Source organism: Arvicanthis niloticus, chromosome 21 (genome assembly GCF_011762505.2).
Source record: "Arvicanthis niloticus isolate mArvNil1 chromosome 21, mArvNil1.pat.X, whole genome shotgun sequence".
Classification (NCBI taxonomy): domain Eukaryota; kingdom Metazoa; phylum Chordata; class Mammalia; order Rodentia; family Muridae; genus Arvicanthis; species Arvicanthis niloticus.
The window spans coordinates 43,086,686-43,106,311 of NC_047678.1; the positions used below are offsets into that span (position 1 = coordinate 43,086,686).

The 19,626-nt window shown below is 43.4% G+C and overlaps 1 protein-coding gene and 1 pseudogene across 2 annotated transcripts; both read left to right on the forward strand.

Moving 5' to 3' along the window:
* The first annotated feature begins 2,800 nt into the window (after positions 1-2,800).
* Positions 2,801-7,599, forward strand: LOC143435367 (uncharacterized; annotated as a pseudogene).
* A 1,819-nt stretch (positions 7,600-9,418) lies between these two features.
* Znf35 (zinc finger protein 35) lies at positions 9,419-18,307 on the forward strand. 2 transcript variants are annotated; one of them, XM_076917429.1, is made up of 4 exons: positions 9,419-9,609; positions 11,329-11,617; positions 12,609-12,753; positions 16,331-18,306. In XM_076917429.1, exons 2-4 carry the CDS (start codon positions 11,420-11,422, stop codon positions 17,575-17,577), a joined length of 1,590 nt encoding a protein of 529 aa, XP_076773544.1. In that variant the 5' UTR covers positions 9,419-9,609; positions 11,329-11,419; the 3' UTR covers positions 17,578-18,306. The 2 variants fall into 2 exon arrangements, with proteins under 2 accessions (XP_076773544.1, XP_076773545.1); XM_076917430.1 differs by having other exon boundaries at positions 9,435-9,609; positions 11,329-11,516; positions 16,331-18,307.
* Positions 18,308-19,626: the final 1,319 nt, after the last annotated feature.

Sequence of the window (19,626 nt, forward strand, 5' to 3'; positions counted from 1 at the left end):
AATATCATTTTATATGGCTTTGATTAAAGGGAAATCTGTAAGACAAAGCTAGAAGGTATTCTCCCGGTGCTTAGAGATGTTTTTTAAACCGCATTCTAGATGGAGCTCAGTAGGCTGGTTCTCCACATCAACTTTCTCTGCCTTTCTAGCTTTCTTGCAGGCTGACAATAAATACCCTAAACATCATCTGAGATGTCTCTAGGGCAATAGTTTCCAGTCTTCTCGAGATGGATTTGTTTTTGTGTTTAGGGTTGGCTCTATTGTCATTGTTCTATAACCTGAAAAAAGCAAACCATCGTCTCTACAGAAGAATAAGGATCACTGAAGTAAGAAGGCTGTAAACTCGAGAAAAATGCAGTGCTCTGAAAAAAAAAAGTCTTTGACCAACTGGCAATAACTACTTGTTTCTGTATTTTTAGTCTAATAGCTTAAAGCTTTATCTCTACCTAGTGATTGGACACATTGTCTTATAACAGCTGGTCTGGTGTCTGGAGCCTCCTCTTAGACGGCGAGTTTTGGACGTTGGAGCTTAGAGTTCTTGGATTCAGAGTTTGCTCCCATGCTGTAGCCCCTGAGGTTCAGGTGTGAGCCACTCAGCTTCTGAGTCTACTTTTGACTGCTGCTTCACAAACCTTTTGTGAGAAGCAAGAAAAATATGAGATTTGGTTTTGTGTGCAAAGTATGAAACTCAAGGGGGCAGGTCACATGGCCTAGTGTGCAAAGGCACTTGCCTGACGAACCTGAGTGTCATCCCAGAACCCACATAAAGGTGGAAGGAGAGAGCTGACTCCACAAAGTCGTCTTCCGACCTCCACACGTGTGCCGTGGCATGAGAGTGCCTGCACACTCTCTCACACACAGGCCCACATCTGCTACACATATAAAATAACAATACATTTTTTTTTTACACTATGGAACTTATCAGCTGTAGAAGGTTATTTTGAATAATTTATTAAAATATCATTCCATCAAGCCAGATGTGGTGGCACAGCACTGGGGAGGCAGAAGCAGGTGCATCTCTTGACTTTGAGGCCAACATAATCTACAGAAGAAGGGACAGTCAGGACTACACAAACACTGTCTCAAAAAATAAAACAAATAATTCCTTTCCATCACTCATAGATGGGTTACCAAGAATGCCAGGGGTCTTATTTGTCTTCTACCCGTCACCTCTTTATTTAGAATATGATTATTTGATTAGCCTTGGAAAACCTGAGCTGACCTTCCTGATAATCTGGTCCTTCCCACTCCATTATTTTTCTGTGTCTATTAAACTTCCATCATGTTCAGTCAGAGTCTGAAAGCCCTTTCTAGTCAATGCCCCAGACCCAGAAGCCATGAAGGAAAGGTCTATTACATGTCACCAACCATTATAACCACAAAGTCACAGATACATTACGAACTGGGGTTGGCTGTCACAGTGCATGCCTTCCTCCAAGCTCTCAGGAAGTGGATCTCTGTGAGTACGAGGCTAGCCTGGTCTACCTAGCCAGTTCCAGACCCTGTCTCAAAGAAATAAACTGGGAAAGACATGTAGTTCCAATTGTCAGAGTTGGGTTTGGGATGGAAGCCAAGAAAACTCACTCCAAAGACGGATGCTTAAAAATGGAGGCTTTACTTTCTGAACACTTGGGGAGGCAGTCAGTTTGGGATCTGAACCTTATCCCCGAGGGGAAGCTGTATTACTTATTTAGAGGAAAATGAAGGAGGCTTAGGTGAGCTTAGGGGCTTAGGGTCACCCAATCTTGCTTTGACATTAAGGGTTAAGTGAGGGAGTATCTGTTGGAGACTGGGCCTTTTCCAGGACACCTGGGCTTTAAGGCCCTTAACTCATCCTCCTAGGTGTTTGATCTGGAGCTCAAGGGAACAAAGGAGCAGGATAGCTGCATGCAGTTGATGAGGGCTTGGCAGGCAATTGGTTATTATTATTATAATTCAGAAACCTTTGTTAAAGTAACAGCAAGTTTTACCAGTTTATCAGGCAATTAAGAAAATATTTGGAGGGGCAGGGTGACAGCAGATCCCCGAGCCTGGAAATATGAATCCCATTTGACCCTGTTAACAAAATGGGGGAGCAAAGTGGGAGAATTGCTTTTGAGAAGGCTGGGCTCTGGTGGCGTGCTCCTTACAGTCAGCAAAGCACTGACATTCCTTTGATATTGGGAGCATATGAGTTAACAAGACTCAGCTGTCACCCTCTTCCTTTGAAAATACATCTTCCTGAAATAGCTTTCCTGAGTGGGCTTTGTATGTTCGTCCTTTTAACTGCAATTCAGGGTTACCTCTCACGAATGCCGTCTGTGCTTGTGTGCTTATGGGTTCTGTTAGGTGTGTTCACACATTGAACTCTTGTTTGGGTTTCTGCCACCCCTGATTGGTTATCAGCAAGCTTGTAAGGGTCTGACTGTATTAAATCGATGAGGAGGCTTATAACTCAGTAATGTAACTGCTAAACCTTAAAACTTATAAGATGTTTGCACCCTTTGGCCCATCCATTTTTCTTCTAGAAGTATATCCTGGGGAAATGAACAAGAGATATAACTAAACATTTAATAATAACAATTAGGTTCTGTTTTGTGTGTGTTTACTAGTTTTACAGAATTTTTTTTTCATTTTGTATCCAAACAATGCTGTTTCTGATGATCACATGATTTTTGGAGAGCCACAGCCCAGGATCTTATTCAAGGTTATCAAAATATTTCAGTTAACATAATGAATACTTCTCAGAGAAAACCTGTAGGTCCAACCCAACTACACAGCTTCATCCAGCCTCCCATTGTTAACTGATCACTCTATATACATGTCAGCATTAATGTTCGCTGAACTTCAAAAGGAAGTTAGTGACCTACAGGTAAGGAACGCTAATCCCAAGGATCAAGCACTGTACAGAAACTTGGATGAGTTAAGGATGTGCAGCTCAGTGGCAGAACAGACACCTGATGTGTGCCCCCAGTGCCGCACACAAACCGAAACAAACGCCTTGAAGTATTCAGACACCACAGTCTCACAACTCCGTACACACCACTGTGGTCCCAGTCACAAGCTAAGAAACCAAGCTTAGACATGAGATAACCTGCCCTGGCACAGCAGCAGCCAGGAAGCCTCTCGGTCAGCATTTGCTACACTTTATTGTGAGTAGGTAGATGGACGTTTGGGTTTATAGACCAAAACCATTCCATGTATTTGGTCTCAGACATATCTGTCCTGCATGGCAAGGGACTTTTGACAAAGGAGGCACTCTCTAGAATCTTACACCCTGGAAGAGTCTATTCCTGGAGCTGATTGGGCTCTAGAAGTCCTGGCTTTTGCTCCAGGGTAACTGTCATACTTTTTATCTATCCTCAACACTATACAGTCTTGAGTCAGTTGGGAAGAGGGACCTCAACTGAAGAATTAATTACCTTAATCAGATTGGCTTATGGAGAGATTGTGTCTTGACTGATAATTCTTCGGCAGAGGTGCAAACCAATCCCTAGGCAGGTGTATCTGGGCCTGAGAGTAAGCAAGCATGCAAGCAGCATTCTTCTGTGGTTTCTGTATGAGTTCTGGTCCTGACTCCCCACAATGGATTGTAACTGGAAGTATAAGCTAAGTAACCCCTTTCTTCCCCTGAGCTGCTTTTGGGTGCCGTGTTTAATCACAGCATCAGAAAGCAAACGACAATGCTAGTTTGAATGTTTGCCTGAGGTCTTCCAGGCAGCGTTCTCCACACTCTGGCAACCTTATAGTTTCATTGTCTATAGCGATTTGCACCATGGAGTTTTACACTTATGAGACTGTGTTTTTTCATCATCTCAGCAGTAGTGGTAGCTCAAATATCTATAAAATTTAAACTTTGAAGCATATTACCAAGGTACCTTCTCCCCCCCCCCCCAAATGGACAAGAAGGTCTACTTCCTGCACATGCTTATGATGTTACTGGTGCTTCCCCAGCCTTCATTAGGTAAATTAACAGTGGAAGCTTTCATTTTCTTTCTCTTCAGAGGTGTATGAACCATTTGATTCCTATTCACGTCTCTCTGTTAAGGGTAATATTTAAAGCTGCAGCACCCACAGCACCCGACCTGTCTTGTTGTTACGGGGCCACCATGTTCTCGACTAGGCAAGGCCTAGGGCCATGTGTTCTCACTGCTGCTGTGACTCAGGCCAGTCGGAAGCACCAGCCCTGCCACCCACAAGACGCCAGCGTGGGAGATGGCTCTGCCAATCTACCACGCTCTCTCCACCATGCTTGGCTGAGCCCAGTCCATCCTGCCATCCATGAGGTAACTGGTAGAAATGAGACTCTAATGCTTAGATTATCCAAAGGCTTTATATGTTTGGTAATGCTCAATTAACAGGATGCCCACACAATTGGAGGTGTTACCCAAATAACTAACCTAGATATAAGTTGTTACCCAGGACTGCTCTCCATACATGTGTGGTTCTCCACGGCTCCTACATCTCCCTCCTCCTAGCTCCTCCTCTTCTTTCTCCTTCTTCCTCTACTTCACTCCTCCCATATTACTGAGTTTATTGTAAAATATCTAGCTATATCTCTCCTACATTTTTCTTTGATATACTTTTCCATTGTAAAATGTTATGCCACGTTTTGTCTGTCTGTTCACTTTTCAGTGTTGTTTATGAATTGTTAATTTTTTTAAGCCTTAGAAAATTATTTAGCACATTTGAGGCTTGAGAGATGGCTCAGTGGTTAAGAGCACTTGTGGGTTTTTTTGTTTGTTTGGTGGCAGACCCAGGTTTCACTCCCAGAACCCATATGACAACTTATAACCATTCATACTTCCAGGTGCAGGGTACCCAGTGCCTTCCCTTTTTTTTTTTTTTTTTTTTTTTTTTGTCCTCTCTAGGCACCAAGCAAGCATCTGGTACACAGACATACGTGCAGGCAATATGCATAGAATAAAAATAAGTAAGTTTTTTCAAATATTATTACATTCATTTATTTATTTTAAGGGAGGGGAGGGATGAGATGGCTCAGTGGTAACGACTCTTTCAGAGGAACAGGGTTTGATTCCCAGCACCCACATGGTGGCTAACACCCGTCTGTAACTCCAGTTCCAGAGGATTGGATGCCCTCCTCTTCTAGCCTCTGTGGGCACCAGGCATGCATGCGGTGCACAGACATGCAGGCAGGCAAAACACTCATTCACATGAAATAAATAAATAGACAAATAAATCTACAAACATGTTTTTTAAAGTGCATTCTTCTTGAGGAAAGAAATGAGCCTTATTAAAGCAACAAGCCTCACAAAGCTTTCATTCTGAAAAAGACCCTTATCCTGCAGCAGAGAATCCAGTCTGGGAAAGTTGTTGGGGTTCAGGAGTTATCCCACAAACCACACAAACACCAATCTCAGTCAGACAGGGATAGTTTATTGAATGTACACCCTAAGACTGATCAATCAGGGTTGCAGCTTCAGACTCAGGAGCTGGGAGCTGCAACCTTGAGCATTTCCCAGAGCCAGCTTATAAAGGCTAAAACCGCAAAAAGCACACTGAGCTCATACATAGTTGCAGGAAGTACTGCCCAGTGGTCAGCCCTGACTCATGCTATTTTAGACATATAACAGTTCATCTTTAATTTGATGGGTCCTACATGAAGCTTATAGTTGTGGAATTTCTTAAGATTAACAAATCTCATGACATATAGAACACAACAGGGTTTGTGGTCAGCATGACCCTGCTCTGAGTCAGGTTATTTTTCTGTACCGATGACTGGCAGGCATGTTACAGCAACAATATGGAATAGCTGGGGGCACAGCTTTGCTAGGGAGGTGAGCCTCAACACCTATGGATGTGCTGAGTGTGGGAAGACGTTTGCTCAGGTCACCTACCTTGTTGACCATCACCGACTTCACAGTGCAGAACGTGGAAAAGTTCTCATTCAAAGTAAAAGCCTCCTCTTACACCAGTGAGTCCAAACAGAGAAGAAAAACTTTGGCTGTAAAAAAGTAGGAAGATTTTTAGTTCCAATCAAACTTCACTGACCATAAAGCAGAGAGGAACCCTACTAATGCACCCAGTGTGTGTGAGAAGCTTTAGCCAGAGTGCTTATCTGTGTGACCATTAGAGACTCCACAATGGGGCTGGAGGGATGACTCAGTGGTTAAAAGCACTGACTGCTCTGCCAGAGGTCCTGAGTTCAATTCCCAGGAGCTACATAGTGGCTCACAACTATCAGTAATGTGATTTGATGTACGATTCTAATGTGTGTCTGAAGATAGTTGCAGTGTGTACTCATATAAGTGGTGGCGCACACCTTTAATCCCAGCACTTGGGAGGCAGAGGCAGGCGGATTTCTGAGTTCGAGTCCAGCCTGGTCTACAGAGTGAGTTCCAGGACAGCCAGGGCTACACAGAAAAACCCGGTCTCTAAAAATGAGAGAGAGAGAGAGAGAGAGAGAGAGAGAGAGAGAGAGAGAGAGAGAGAGAGACCCTATGGACTGTGGGAGAGCCTCACTTTACGTCAGAGCTTCCACACTGGAGACTGTCCATGAGCACAAACACTGTGTTTTCAACAGAAGCCTTTATGACCATGAGAGACTCCATAACGGGGAGAAGCCATGTAAAGATGGAGAGTGTGGGAAAGCCTTTGCTATGACCAAAAGCTTCATGGTCCATCAGAAGCTCCATACCCAGGAGAAAGCATTCAAGTGTGAGGACTGTGGGAAGGTGTTCAGTTGTCACTCAAGCCTGCTTGTACTGGAGAAAAGCCCTTTGAATGTAGTGAGTGTAGGAGAGCTTTCAGTTCAAATAGGAACCTCATTGAGCATAAAATAATCCACAGTGGTAAGAAACCCTATGAATGTGAGGCTTTTTAAAAAACTATATTATTTATTTAATGTATATGAGTACACTGTAGCTGTCTTCAGACACAACAGAAGAGGGCATCAGAGCCCATTACAGATGGTTGTGAGCCACCATGTGGTTGCTGGAAATTGAACTCAGAACCTCTGGAAGAGCAGTCAGTGCTCTTAACCACTGAGCCATCCCTCCAGCCCCCTATTAATGTAATGAATGTGGAACATGCTTCAGTCTGGGAGGAAAAGCCTCACTGGGCATCAGATGGTTCACACAAGGTGAAATCCTTTAAGTGCAATGATTGTGGGGAAGTCTTCAGTTACCACTCAAACCTGATAGGCTGTCAGAGAATCTATGACAGTGAGAAGCCCTATGAGTGTAATGAGCGTGGAAAGGCTCTACCCACAACAGAAACCTTATCAAACACCAAAGAATTCACAGTGGGGAAAAATCTTATAAATGTCCTATATGCAGAAAAATTCTTACTTCTGGTAGAAATCTTATGTTCCATTAAAAAATTCACACTGGAGGGAAAAAAGACTTGTAAATGTGGAGAGTGTGGAAAAGATTTTAGTTAGAAGAAAAACTTGATGGTACATCAGAGAATAAACACTAGAGGAAAACCCTGAGTGTGAGAAATGCAGGAAAGCTTTTGCCTTTAAGAGAAATTTAATTGGCCACCAGAGAATCCACATAGGAGAGAAATCTTATGGGTGTAATGATTTTAATAAAGATTTAGGCATAAAAATAAAACCTCACTGTACACCAGAAAGTTGACACAGATGAAAATCTCTAAGCGTGTGAGGTCCACAAAGGAATTTTTACAGACTTCAAGACTTCACCAATAACAAAAGTTTATGCTGTGGAAGAATTATTTTGGCTGCAAATATGAGTCCAGTGAGTCTCAGAGATTAGAAAATCTAGGCAGGGCTAAACATATGCATGAATATAAGAATGCTTACCAGCATACATAAGATCCTGGGTGTGATGGTTATATATGCTTGGCACTATTATTAGAAGGTGTGGCCCTGTTGGAGTAGGTGCATCACTGTGGGTGTGGGCTTTAAGACCCTCATCCTAGCTGCCTGGAAGCCAGTATTCTGCTAGCAGCCTTCAGAAGAAGATGTAGAAGTCTCAGCTCCTCCTCTACCATGCCTGCCTGGATGCTGCCATGTTCCCACATTGATGATAATGGACTGAACCTTTGAACCTGTAAGCCAGCCCCAGTTAAATGTTTCCTTATAAGAGTTGCTTTGGTCATAGTGTCTGTTCACAGCAGTAAAACCCTAAGACACTGGGTATGAACCCAGAACCGTAAAAAAAGAAAAATACAGTCATATATGAAATGGCACACAATCATAGTGAAGTAACTGTTGAACTATCATCCCTAGGTCTTAATGGGGAAAAACTCATGACCTCTCTTACAGAGAAGTTGAAGAAACTTCACCTAGATTTTCAAAGTCTAGGAAAAAAAAAACTCAATTCTAATTAGAAGATAGTCTGTACCAAATCATTTATTGTGACTCTGGAAAGAGGCTTTGGAGCACTTTAAGACCGAAGAAACTGAGTTTGTCTCATAAAAAGCTAATGGTGAAGTTGTAAATGATAGAAAAAATAAGTTTTTAACTTAAAAACTGGCCATTATTTCTAAACATGTACATCATACATTTTTTAAAGATGGTGTAGGTGCTACAGAAAACCTATATAAAAGTGTAATCCAGAGTTATGAGATACAGAAGTGAGAGGAAAGAGTCTGCTGTCTGAGAACAACCTGGGAAGAGCACTAGATTTAAAATCAGAAGACATGGGTTTGGAGTCTGGATTTCCCCTATACTATGTGATGTCGTTGATGGCCTCAAACTTATGGTGACCATCCACGGCCTCTAGAGAGCTGGGATCACAGATGTGAGCCACTAGTCCTTGGCTTGATGCCGTGTAATCATTTAAGATTTACCCGCTGAGGGACCTGAGGGAAGGGTGCTGGCTTCCTCTAGACTTAGCATTTCAAACACACAAAACTAAATAGCTATAACTGGAGTGTTACGGAACTCATTTGGGGGCAGAGAGCAATTTTGAAATGTTTGTGAGTTTTGTTATTGTTAGATTTGATTTTTGTTTGGGGACCCGCTCTCTCTATGTGCCCTGGCTGCGCTGGGACTCGCTATGTAGATCAAGCTGGCCTCCACTAGATTCTGCCTCTTGTGTGCTGGAGTGCGCCACCACTCCTAACGGTTTTGAAATCTTTTAAGACAGTTGAATACATCTGAATATGAATGGTTGTCAATTTTTCTTATTGGCAATAATGGTGGTGTATGTACTTGGAATAAAGCGTTTTAATGTTTATAATTTCCAAAAGTGACCTTAATTATACATGAGAAGGCAAATATTGTCGAGATGAAGGATAGGGGTATCCTCTGTACCATTCCGTCAACCTTTCTGTACCATTTAATATTTTGAAGAAGAAAACGCTGAGGGAATTTTCTACAATGGTCAGCTCTGGTACACGCTCGGCTTGGGAGAATGCGGCTGCCTCCTGGCTAATGCCCTGCCCGCCCTCGCCACCGAGGCGGACGACCCCCGTGGATTCCTAGAGAGGCCGGCCTGCCTGGGGAGCCGGAAGCCCGCGCGAGGCACTTCCTGTCCGGTCATTGTTCTCGGCCCGGTTGCAGCCGAGACACTCAGAAGTCTTAGTCCACGAAGCTGGCGCCGGCCGGGCTGGGCCTCTGTGGCGAGCCGGTCGCGGCGGACGGCGAGAGGCGCGGGACCGCCCTCCACCGACCATCATTGAGCGTCGCGGGGCCGGGAGGTAGCTCGGGACGGCGGGTCGGCTGGTGGGGATGGAGGAGGGCGGCCTGTGCAGATGGCTCCGGTCTGCTGGGGCGAGGGGCCCGCGGGAGTCTGGCCAGAAGACCCAAGCACATGGTGGAACGAGTCTCAGAGGATCTCCAGCCAGGGAGCCTTAACCCCGTCACAGTAGAATGACCCGCCAGAATTACTCTTTGAGGCCGTGGTGAAAAGCGTGGCATTACTTACGAATTTCAGTGTGTACAGTAAAGTTGATGTTGGAACATGAGTGTGATTTACCCCTGAAGCAGCAGCAGAATAAAGCGATCTAGTAAAACATGAGCACCGGTTTCTAGTAAAAGAACCAAAGAGGGATAGAAGCGAAAACTTCAAACTCCTTATATACAGCTAAAATGGATTATTTGGCTTTGTTTAAAGTAAAACAAAACCCCTGTCTGCTTGTCAGAGCTAAAGAGGTCCTGTTAATTAGTAGTTGTGTGTGCCTGACTTTAGATGCTGTTTTAGAAAGCATTTTGACAATAGATATAAACCCTTAGGCTAGTGACCTGACCTCTCTGTTCCTTCTAAAGGAGTAATGCCTTTGTACAGGAAACTATTACCAAACTAAGCAGCGAAGCCCACGTTTACTAAAGAAAAGATTGTGAACAGGGTATGGTTAAGTAAATTTAGAATGCTCTGCCAGAATGAGGTGGGGATGTGTGTGTACGCACACGTGCACACACACACACACACACACATGTTCTGTATCTTCTGTATATTGAAAGGCTATTAAGACTTGTGAAACACTGGGTCAAGAACTGGTTATACCTCAGTGGTCGAGCATTTGTCTAGTATACATTAGGCTTTTGTATGGATTCCCAGCATGGCAGAAACAACAAGCAAAACCACCAACCAGTAAAGAGTGGTGAACTCTGTGCAAGTGCAGTCTGAAGATGCACACACAGGGGACTAGGGAATCACCCAGTCTGTGTATGTAAATGTTTATTCGAGTGTATGTATAGGTCACTTTTATGTGTTTATTCAACTTCTTCAGTGAGACTGACAATTATGGATATTGTGTAACAATTAAAAATAAGGATAAACAAGGTCAACGTGAATAATTTTGTTTTACCGCCAGTATTTGGTCTTATCAAACATTTGGCAGATGTGGGAACTATAAAAATCAAACAGACAAAAAGAACCACCTAAATACCTGTAATTATATTCTGAGATAATCATTCTTTTCTCCTTGGTAATGAATCTTTGTAATATCCCTTTTTTAAAAAAATCAGTCTAGCTGGGCAGTGGTAGCACACCTCAGCACTTGGGAGGCAGAGGCTGGCAGATCTATTGAGTTCAAGGCCAGCCTGGTCTATAGAGTGAGTTCCAGGAAAGCCAAGGCTACACAGAGAAACAAGAAAACAAAACAAAATCAGTTGAATTCTGAAAATATGTGTCCCCATAATAAAAACAAACTATAAGTAAAATAATAATTATCATTGGATTGGAATGTTTCCTTAATCTTTTTCTATATAAAAGTTTTTACAGTTAAAATGTTAGTTTTTCCTCCTTTCTTTTCTTTTTTTTTTCCTTTCTGAGTCTCAATGTCCAGCCCTGGTTGGCGTATGTAGGCTTCCCAGGTGCTGGGATTAAAGGTGTATACTACCACTGGTAACATCAACCAGTGGCTGGGTGTTATCTGTGCTATATTTGCTGTTAACTCTGTTTTCTGGTTATGCAGTGAATATCGAATCTTGGCTCTGGAGACTTGAAGGTTAGATGGAGCTTGACCGATGTTGGGTGTCGCTCAGCTTTCGAGGACCCTGCATTGAATGGAGAAGATGACTGCAGAATTGAAAGAGACCATGGGCAGAGCCTCTTGGGGCCCAGTGAAGGTGAAAAAGGAAGAAGATGAGGAAAGTGTCGTAGGTCAGACATCCAGCCAACAAGTGTACTGTGAGACCGTCAAGGCCTGGGCCCCAGGGGAGGGTCCGTATGTCAGCATCGGTGTGTCAGGAAAGGAGGAAAAGGTAAAGGGTGGTCTCGGGAGGAGAAGCGCAGACCTCAGATGTTTCACCGGCACTCTGCTGCCAAATCCAGACTCCTTTTTCCTGATTAGGGCTCTGACCTTTATTCCTCTGGAATATAGTGAATTTTTTTTTTTTTCTGAATGATGTGCCGGTGTGTTTTGTAAGTCTACAGCTTCCAGCCATTGCTACATAGAACTTGAGGGTTACAGTATCTTGTTGCCCACGTTTCACTCTGTTCTAATCAAATCAGATTCTGGGAATAAGACCTGGGTTTCTGTGATTTTACAAATACATCAAGTGACTCCAGTTCTGTATCATGGTTAATGCCTGCCACCTGAGGTGTTGTTGAAGTATAGTTTGGGTTTAGGAGGTCGGGGATGTTGCTACAGATACTGCTCATCTATAACCGAATAGCTCAGTTCAGCCTGGCTTGAATTCCTGCCTTCACTATCATGTACTTGGATTAAGAGCATCCATTGCTACACTTTGGCTTGCCTTTAATGGTTTCAAGCACACCCCAGGTTCGTTCAAAGGTTTTCCCAGGGCTCTTTATGAGAGTATCTGATCAGAACCATGGTTGATTTGATCTTTGGGGAGCAGAAAATCCTGCTGAAAAACATTAACCAGGGGTGACCTCAAAGCTCTGATCCACCTGCAGCCACTCCCCATGTGCTGGGCATACAGATCTGTGCCAGCACACCTCATTTCTGTAGTGTGAGGTGAGCACTCTGCCATCTGAGCTTCTTAAAGCCACACTCCCTGCTGGTCCAAGCTAGGACTCACCAACAGAATAAGGTGTGTGTTGTAGTGCTGAGTGAGTTACAAATCAAAGTGGTAGCCTTGCTTCTCCACCCAGGTCTTTTGGGGAGTTGGAGAAGGCTCCTACCCAGTATCTGTGATCTCCAGAAATGTGTTTTTATCCTCAAAGCTGAAATCACAGTGCTCCGGTCTTCATTCCCTTTGTAAACAAACAATACTCACTTTTTTCTAGGGTCAGAAAATGTTCTGGGACATGGCGGTGGTACTAAAAGCAACACAGGAGGCTGCTGCTGCTTCACCCCGTGGTAGCTACTCATTGGCAGGTACTCTGGCCAAGAGTGAAATCCTGGAGCCTCATGGGAACCCAACCCCACTAGGTAAAGTTGAGCTCCCTGATCTCAGTCGCATTAAAAACATGTGGGTGGGTGTCTGGTTTCTTTTTGAATCACATGGTGTGAAGGTGTTGACCCTGTCAACCCCTCAGAGCTGCATGTACGGTTGCCACAGTAAGTGGCTTATTTCATACAGGCTAAAGACCACAGAGGGAAATTGTAAACTTACTTTATCATCATGCTTAGTTTTCAGCACTTTTCAGGTCTGCACACATGTAAGCCCATGTCTTCATGTGTCACATGTAAGCCCATGTCTTCATGTGTTTTATGGCTACTTATAAGTTGCAGACAAAGGATAGTGCTCTGTATATTTGTTTTCATTTTCTTTCCTGAGATGGTTTCATGGCCCAGACTAGCCTGGAATTCACTGAATAGCCAAGACTGACCTTGAGTGTTGGACCAGTTTTTGGTCTTTACCTCCCAAGTGCCCCCATGTGTGCTGGGGATTACACCCGAGGCTTCATACACAATTCACCACTCAAGTTATATCCTCAGTCTTAAATATTTTGAGAGATGGCTCGGCTGGTAAGAGCACTGGGTGTTCTCTCGGAGGACCTGGGTTTAATTCTAAGCACCCACATGGCAGTTCACACCTGTCTATAAGTCCAGTTCCAGTGGATCTGACTCCCTCAGACATACATGTAGACAAAACACCAATGCACATAAAATAAAAAGAAATAACTAAATTTTTGGTTGTTGTTGTTTTGTTTTTTGTTTTTCGAGGCAGTGTTTCTCTGTGTAGCCCTGGCTGTCCTGGAACTCACTCTGAAGACCAGGCTGGCCTCGAACTCCACCTGCCTCTGCTTCCCAAGTGCTGGGATTAAAGGCGTGTGCCATCACTGCCTGGCAAATAACTAATCTTTTAAAAGCTAGTAATTTTAGGGCTAGTGAGACAGCTAAACACATGTACTGTGTTTAAAACTGACAACATAAGTTTGATCCTGAGACCCTTGTAGTGGAAGAAAAGCAATACATTGACTCTTCAAAGTCAATCTCTGACAGCCACACATGTACTTTGACAAGCTGCCTCCATCTTCTAATAAATACAATTTTAAAACTCTTAAAAGGTACCTTTAGAACCAGGCAGTGGTGGTGCATGCCTTTAATCCCAGCACTTGGAAGGCAGAGGCAGGCAGATTTCTGAGTTCTAGGCCATCCTGGTCTACAAGAGTGAATTCCAGGACAGCCAGGGCTACACAGAGAAACCCTGTCTGGGGGGGTGGGGAGAGAAGATACCTGTAGCTTGGTATCATCACCTTTAATCCCAGCACTCTGGAGACAGTGGCAGTTGAATCTCTCTGAGTTTGAAGCCAGCCTGGTCTACATAGCTGGTCCAGATCAGCCAGGGCTACATAGTAAGACCTAAAATACCTTCATAATAAAACAAAAAGTACCTTCAGCATGGAAAGAGTTATTACAAACCATTAGCACGAAAATGATTTTAAAAGTTAATTCAGGCACTGGTTATGGTGGCTCACTCCTTTAATCGCAGCACTTAGGAGGCAGAGTCAAGTTAGATCCCTGGGTTCTAGGCCAGCCTGGTCTTCAGAGTGAGCAGCGAGGGCTACACAGAGAAACCCTGTCTTAAAAAATTAAAAAATAGTTCAGGGCTATGAGATAGTTTAGTGATAAAGGCAGTTGTTGCCACGCTTTTTGACCTGAGGTCAATTTCATGGGACCACATGGTAGAGAGAATCAGCTCCTCTGACACGCGCACTGTGGCATGTACACACATACACAAAACACAAATGTTGGGGTGTGGCATGACCAGTTTATTCAAATATGCAGAGATTAAAAGACAACACAGACTAAAAACAGTAAGATGGCCTCACTTAATTAAATCAATCTTTATTAATGTTGTTTTTGTTGTTATCATCTTGGTTTTTTGTGTTGAGACAGGTCTCTCTACCATAGCTCTGGCTGTCCTGGAACTCATTATGTAGAAGATCAGGTTAGCCTTGAACTCACAGATACCAACCTGCCAAATGCCTTTCAAATGCTGGAATTAAAGGTTTATACCACAACACATGGCCCATGAAATCAGTCTTGATTGGCTGTGGCAGAATTCTGCCTGTGAATGAGGGTAGAGAATGTGTTTACATGGGTCAGAAATGTCTCTGGGGGGGGGTATGCGTCATAACTAAAGAAGACATAAAGTAGCTAAGAGGGCTGACTTCATGCAAATTTCGAATCTTTTTTTGTTTTTTTTTTTTTTTATGCCAGTGTCTCCTGTAGTCTAGACGACTTTGAAGCTTTGAATGTCCTGCCTACACTTCCCAGATGTTGAGATCATAGATGTTTACAACCATGCCCACCTGATATCTTTTATGATTAAGCTTTATTTATTTAGTGTATGTATGTGTACCCACACCACAGTGCACATACAGAGGTCAGGAGACACTTCTGTGGAGTTGGTTTTGCCCTTTCACTTTTAAATGGCCCCAGAGTTGGGTAGCAAGAACTTGTACTGGCTAAGCATTATATAGATTCTATGTTTTTTTAAAATAATGAAAGGTGTGAGTTTATAGTTCAAATTGCAGAATACATATTTAACATATTTGCTGCCTTTTGCTCAGTCCTCTGCACCAGGAAAAAAATAGTAAAAGGAAGGAAGTCAGATACTAACGTGAGAACTTACTGATGCTCTGGCTGTGGTTTGGTAATAGGATATTTGTATGACGTTGTAAGTCCCAAGTCCTTTGGAAGAGCAGCCAGTGTTCTTAACTGCTGAGCCTTGATGGGTTTTCCTTTTTTAGTTTGGTTTGTCTTGGTTTTTCAGACAGTCTCTCTCTCTAATCCTCGCTGTCCTGGAACTTGCCGTAGACCAGGCTGTTCTCAGACTCAGAGCCATCCTCCTTTCTCAGCTAACCATGTGCTGGGATCACACGTACGTGTGTGTGTGTGTGTGTGTGTGTGTGTGTGTGTGTGTGTGTGTGTGTGTGTGACCATATCCAGATTTTATCCTTCTTTTGCTATCATTTTCACACACACAAAAGCCTAAGTTGGAAGGTCTTTTGTTTATGGATAGGGATTTTCTATAATTAACTGATCAGTTATGTGCTTTATCCATACTAGCTGCTCAAGAAAAAAGGCAAGGGGTTGGTATCCTTCATAATTGTGAGACTTGTCTTCAGGTAACCAGAGTATCGTCTACAGTTTTGTTCTGTTACTCTGGTTAAGTGTCTGGTATTGCTGATAGAAATAAGCAGGGAAATTTCTCTTTTAGTTTACAGGAACAGCAGTTTTAGTTCAGAATATTTTGCATATAAAATGATAGCAGGATTATGTGGAAGATGAGGCTATTCACTTCAGGAAAAACAGGGTCAGGATCTCAAGTTTCCAGAACTTCCCCCTAGGGGTAACATTCAGCACTAGGCCTTAAAATGTGACGCTCAGGCCAGAACCATGATAGATTCTGGTGAGGGCAGGTGTGTGGCAGAACGCAGACCCTTCTGTGGTTTTCCTCTCTTTGATGAAGTCTTTTATTTTCCTGACCTTGATAAGCCTGTTCTTTTTATAGGCCAGAGGAAACTAACATTTATATTTCTGTTTCTCGGTACAGGTACCAAAACCAAGAACCTAGAGTTACTGATTCCTAAAACAGAGAGATGTGATGACTCGGAGAGGCCCCCCATGATTGTAGGACGAATCCAGAAAGGTGACCTTCAAGGACCTGAGTTAGGAGAATCTTGTGAAAAGGGAAATGTGTTAAAAAGGCCGAGAATAAGGCGGGAAAAAGGAGATTTGAGAAAAATAACAGTGAAAGACTGTCCATTGTCTGAAAGCTTCCGAGACGAGGAAGAAGAGAAATCTAAGAAGTCTAGGGGGAAATACAGCCTTAGCTCTGCTCCTGATAAAAACCAGAAGACACAGCCTGGGCAGAAGCCATTCACATGCAGCGAGTGTGGGAAAGGCTTCAGTCAGAGTGCAAACCTTGTTGTGCATCAGCGGATCCACACTGGGGAGAAGCCCTTTGCCTGTCACGAGTGTGGGAAGGCCTTCATTCAGAGTGCCAACCTCGTTGTGCATCAGAGGATCCACACTGGACAGAAGCCCTATGTCTGTGCAAAATGTGGGAAGGCTTTCACTCAGAGTTCAAATCTGACTGTTCATCAGAAAATCCACTCCTTAGAAAAAACCTTTAAGTGTGGTGAATGTGAGAAAGCCTTCAGTTACAGCTCGCAACTTGCTCGGCACCAGAAAGTCCACATAACTGAGAAATGCTATGAATGCAATGAATGTGGAAAAACGTTCACTCGAAGCTCCAACCTCATCGTCCATCAGAGGATCCACACTGGGGAGAAGCCTTTCGCCTGCAGTGACTGTGGCAAAGCCTTTACCCAGAGTGCAAATCTTATTGTACATCAGCGAAGCCACACTGGTGAGAAGCCGTATGAGTGTAAAGACTGTGGGAAAGCCTTCAGTTGTTTTTCTCACCTTATTGTGCACCAGAGAATTCACACTGCAGAGAAACCTTACGACTGCAGCGAATGTGGAAAAGCCTTCAGTCAGCTGTCTTGCCTTATTGTCCACCAGAGAATTCATAGTGGAGATCTCCCTTATGTGTGTAACGAGTGTGGGAAGGCCTTCACTTGTAGCTCATACTTACTCATTCATCAAAGAATCCATAATGGGGAAAAACCTTATTCATGTAATGAATGTGGGAAGGCCTTCAGACAGAGGTCAAGCCTCACTGTCCACCAGCGAACCCACACAGGAGAGAAGCCCTATGAGTGTGCAAAGTGTGGTGCAGCTTTTATTTCTAACTCGCACCTCATGCGACATCACAGAACCCATCTTGTTGAATAGCAAGGAAGAGGACGATGCCCTGCTCATGGCCATAACTCACTGCTCCTAATAGTAGGCACCTCTGTTCTTTATTCTTCCTTTGCCAAAGTGAGGACTGTACCCTGTAAAGTTGTTTTCTGGAAGGTAATTAAATACACATTTCAGAGGCTAATTTAAAGAAAATAAAACTTAAACACCCAAGAATCAAGGACTTTGTTTTAACTATGTATCCTAAGTAGTCATGTTTTCTAAACAGAATGAGGGTTTTTTCCTCCCATGCGTATATGTACTGGTCTTAATCCTGCTAAGTTTCTAGGATCAGATGAAACCACGCATTGTGAGTGGTGTGGGAGCAGATGGATTGTTACTTTTATAGGAAACAATAAGTTTCCTATAAAACAATAAGGGTCCTATAAGTTTATTTATTTATTCGTATACATGTATGAATTGAGCTTATTTGGAGAAAGTTTTTTGCTCAGTATTTACTTCTTTAAAATTATGAGTTGATTGACCTTTGATCCTATCCAAATCACACAAGCTAGTGAATTTCTATACTGATACATCTGTTTATTACCCAGCTAATAACAACTCTTCCCAATTCAGTTATAACCCTCAGGTCTGTAACTGTTTTCCTAACGTTTTTAGTAGGGGAGAAGGGCCTGCCCTTGTCAAAGCTGTCATAGGTATTCCTGCCCCCTCTTCCTAGGCTGGTCCTGCAAAAGCTGGTTGAAAATGCCAACGCCCCACTTTCAGAGTTGCTGGAATGTGAAAGAACTTTTTGCTAGGCCTGTTGATAAGCACTAAGAATAAAACCAGGATGCTGCCGAAATGACTTAGTTGGTAAGTGCTATGTGCACAAGCCTGAAGACCTTAGCATTCAAGTAAAAGGTAGACATGGTATGAGACTGGAGAGCTCAGCTGTTAAGAGCACAACGCTGTTGTGGAGGACCCAGGTTTAGCTCCCAGCACCCACATTTGGCTCAACCACTTTAACTCCAGTTTCAACAGATCTGACATCCTCTTCTTGCTTCCTCATGCTCTGGGCACAGACATGGTACTCATTCATACATGCAGACCAAACAGAATAAAACTAGAAAATCTTAAAACAAAAAGGTGGACATAGTGATACACATCTGTAACCCCAACACAGAGTGGGGAGAGTGGAGAATTGGGTGGGAGAGATAGCTGGATCCCTGAAGATCATTAGCCGCCTGACTAGTCTAATCAGTCAGCCGGTTCAGTGTGAGCCCTGTCTCCAGAGAGGTAGAGAGCAATCAATGCAATCTCTTAAAGTTGACCTCTGGCCCTACACATACTCAAGTGTACAAAGAGTAGAAAAATCATCCCACTCTCAAATGAGGGTAATAGCATGAAGTCATACACAGATATTCTGGCAGCACACCATTTTACTCCCAAGGAAGAGGTATCCTTGGGCATTTGTTCCTTCCTTGGTGACTTGTCCATCCCACTAGCCCCTAGTTTCTCCCTTCTCTAAGCTTCCTGTGATCGTAACTCCTTTGGGAAACTTAGAAGTTATGAAAGTTCTTTCTGAGGACTGCATATTGTAGCTCATTGGTAGGTCATACTAGCTATCTGATTTTCCCCCCCTTCCCTTCCCCCCTTGCTCCGGCCCCACTCGCACCGGCCCCAAGGTTTTTATTTGTTTATTATATGTAGGTACACTGTAGCTGTCTTCAGACACCCCATAAGAGGGCATCAGATCTTATTACAGATGGTTGTGAGCCATTACACGGTTGCTGGGATTGGAACTCATGACCTCCGGAAGAGCAGTCAGCGCTCTTAACTGCTGAGCCATCTCACCAGCCCTATCTGATTTTCTTTTTCTTTCTTTCTTTCTTTCTTTCTTTCTTTTTTTTTTTTTTTTTTTTTTTTTTTTTTTTTTTTTTTTTTTTTGGTTTTTCGAGACAGGGTTTCTCTGTGTAGCCCTGGCTGTCCTGGAACTCACTCTCTAGACCAGGCTGGCCTCGAACTCAGAAATCCCGTCTCTGCCTCCCAAATGCTGGGATTAAAGGCGTGCGCCACCACGCCCGGCCTTATCTGATTTTCTTA

Bases quoted from the DNA above. Each gene is read 5' to 3' on its own strand.
- Znf35 (XM_076917429.1), top strand. From the start codon at position 11,420: ATGGAGAAGATGACTGCAGAATTGAAAGAGACCATGGGCAGAGCCTCT. The intron at 11,618-12,608 runs GTAAAGGGTGGT...ACTTTTTTCTAG, and splicing joins TGTCAGGAAAGGAGGAAAAG to GGTCAGAAAATGTTCTGGGA. The intron at 12,754-16,330 runs GTAAAGTTGAGC...TTCTCGGTACAG, and splicing joins TGGGAACCCAACCCCACTAG to GTACCAAAACCAAGAACCTA.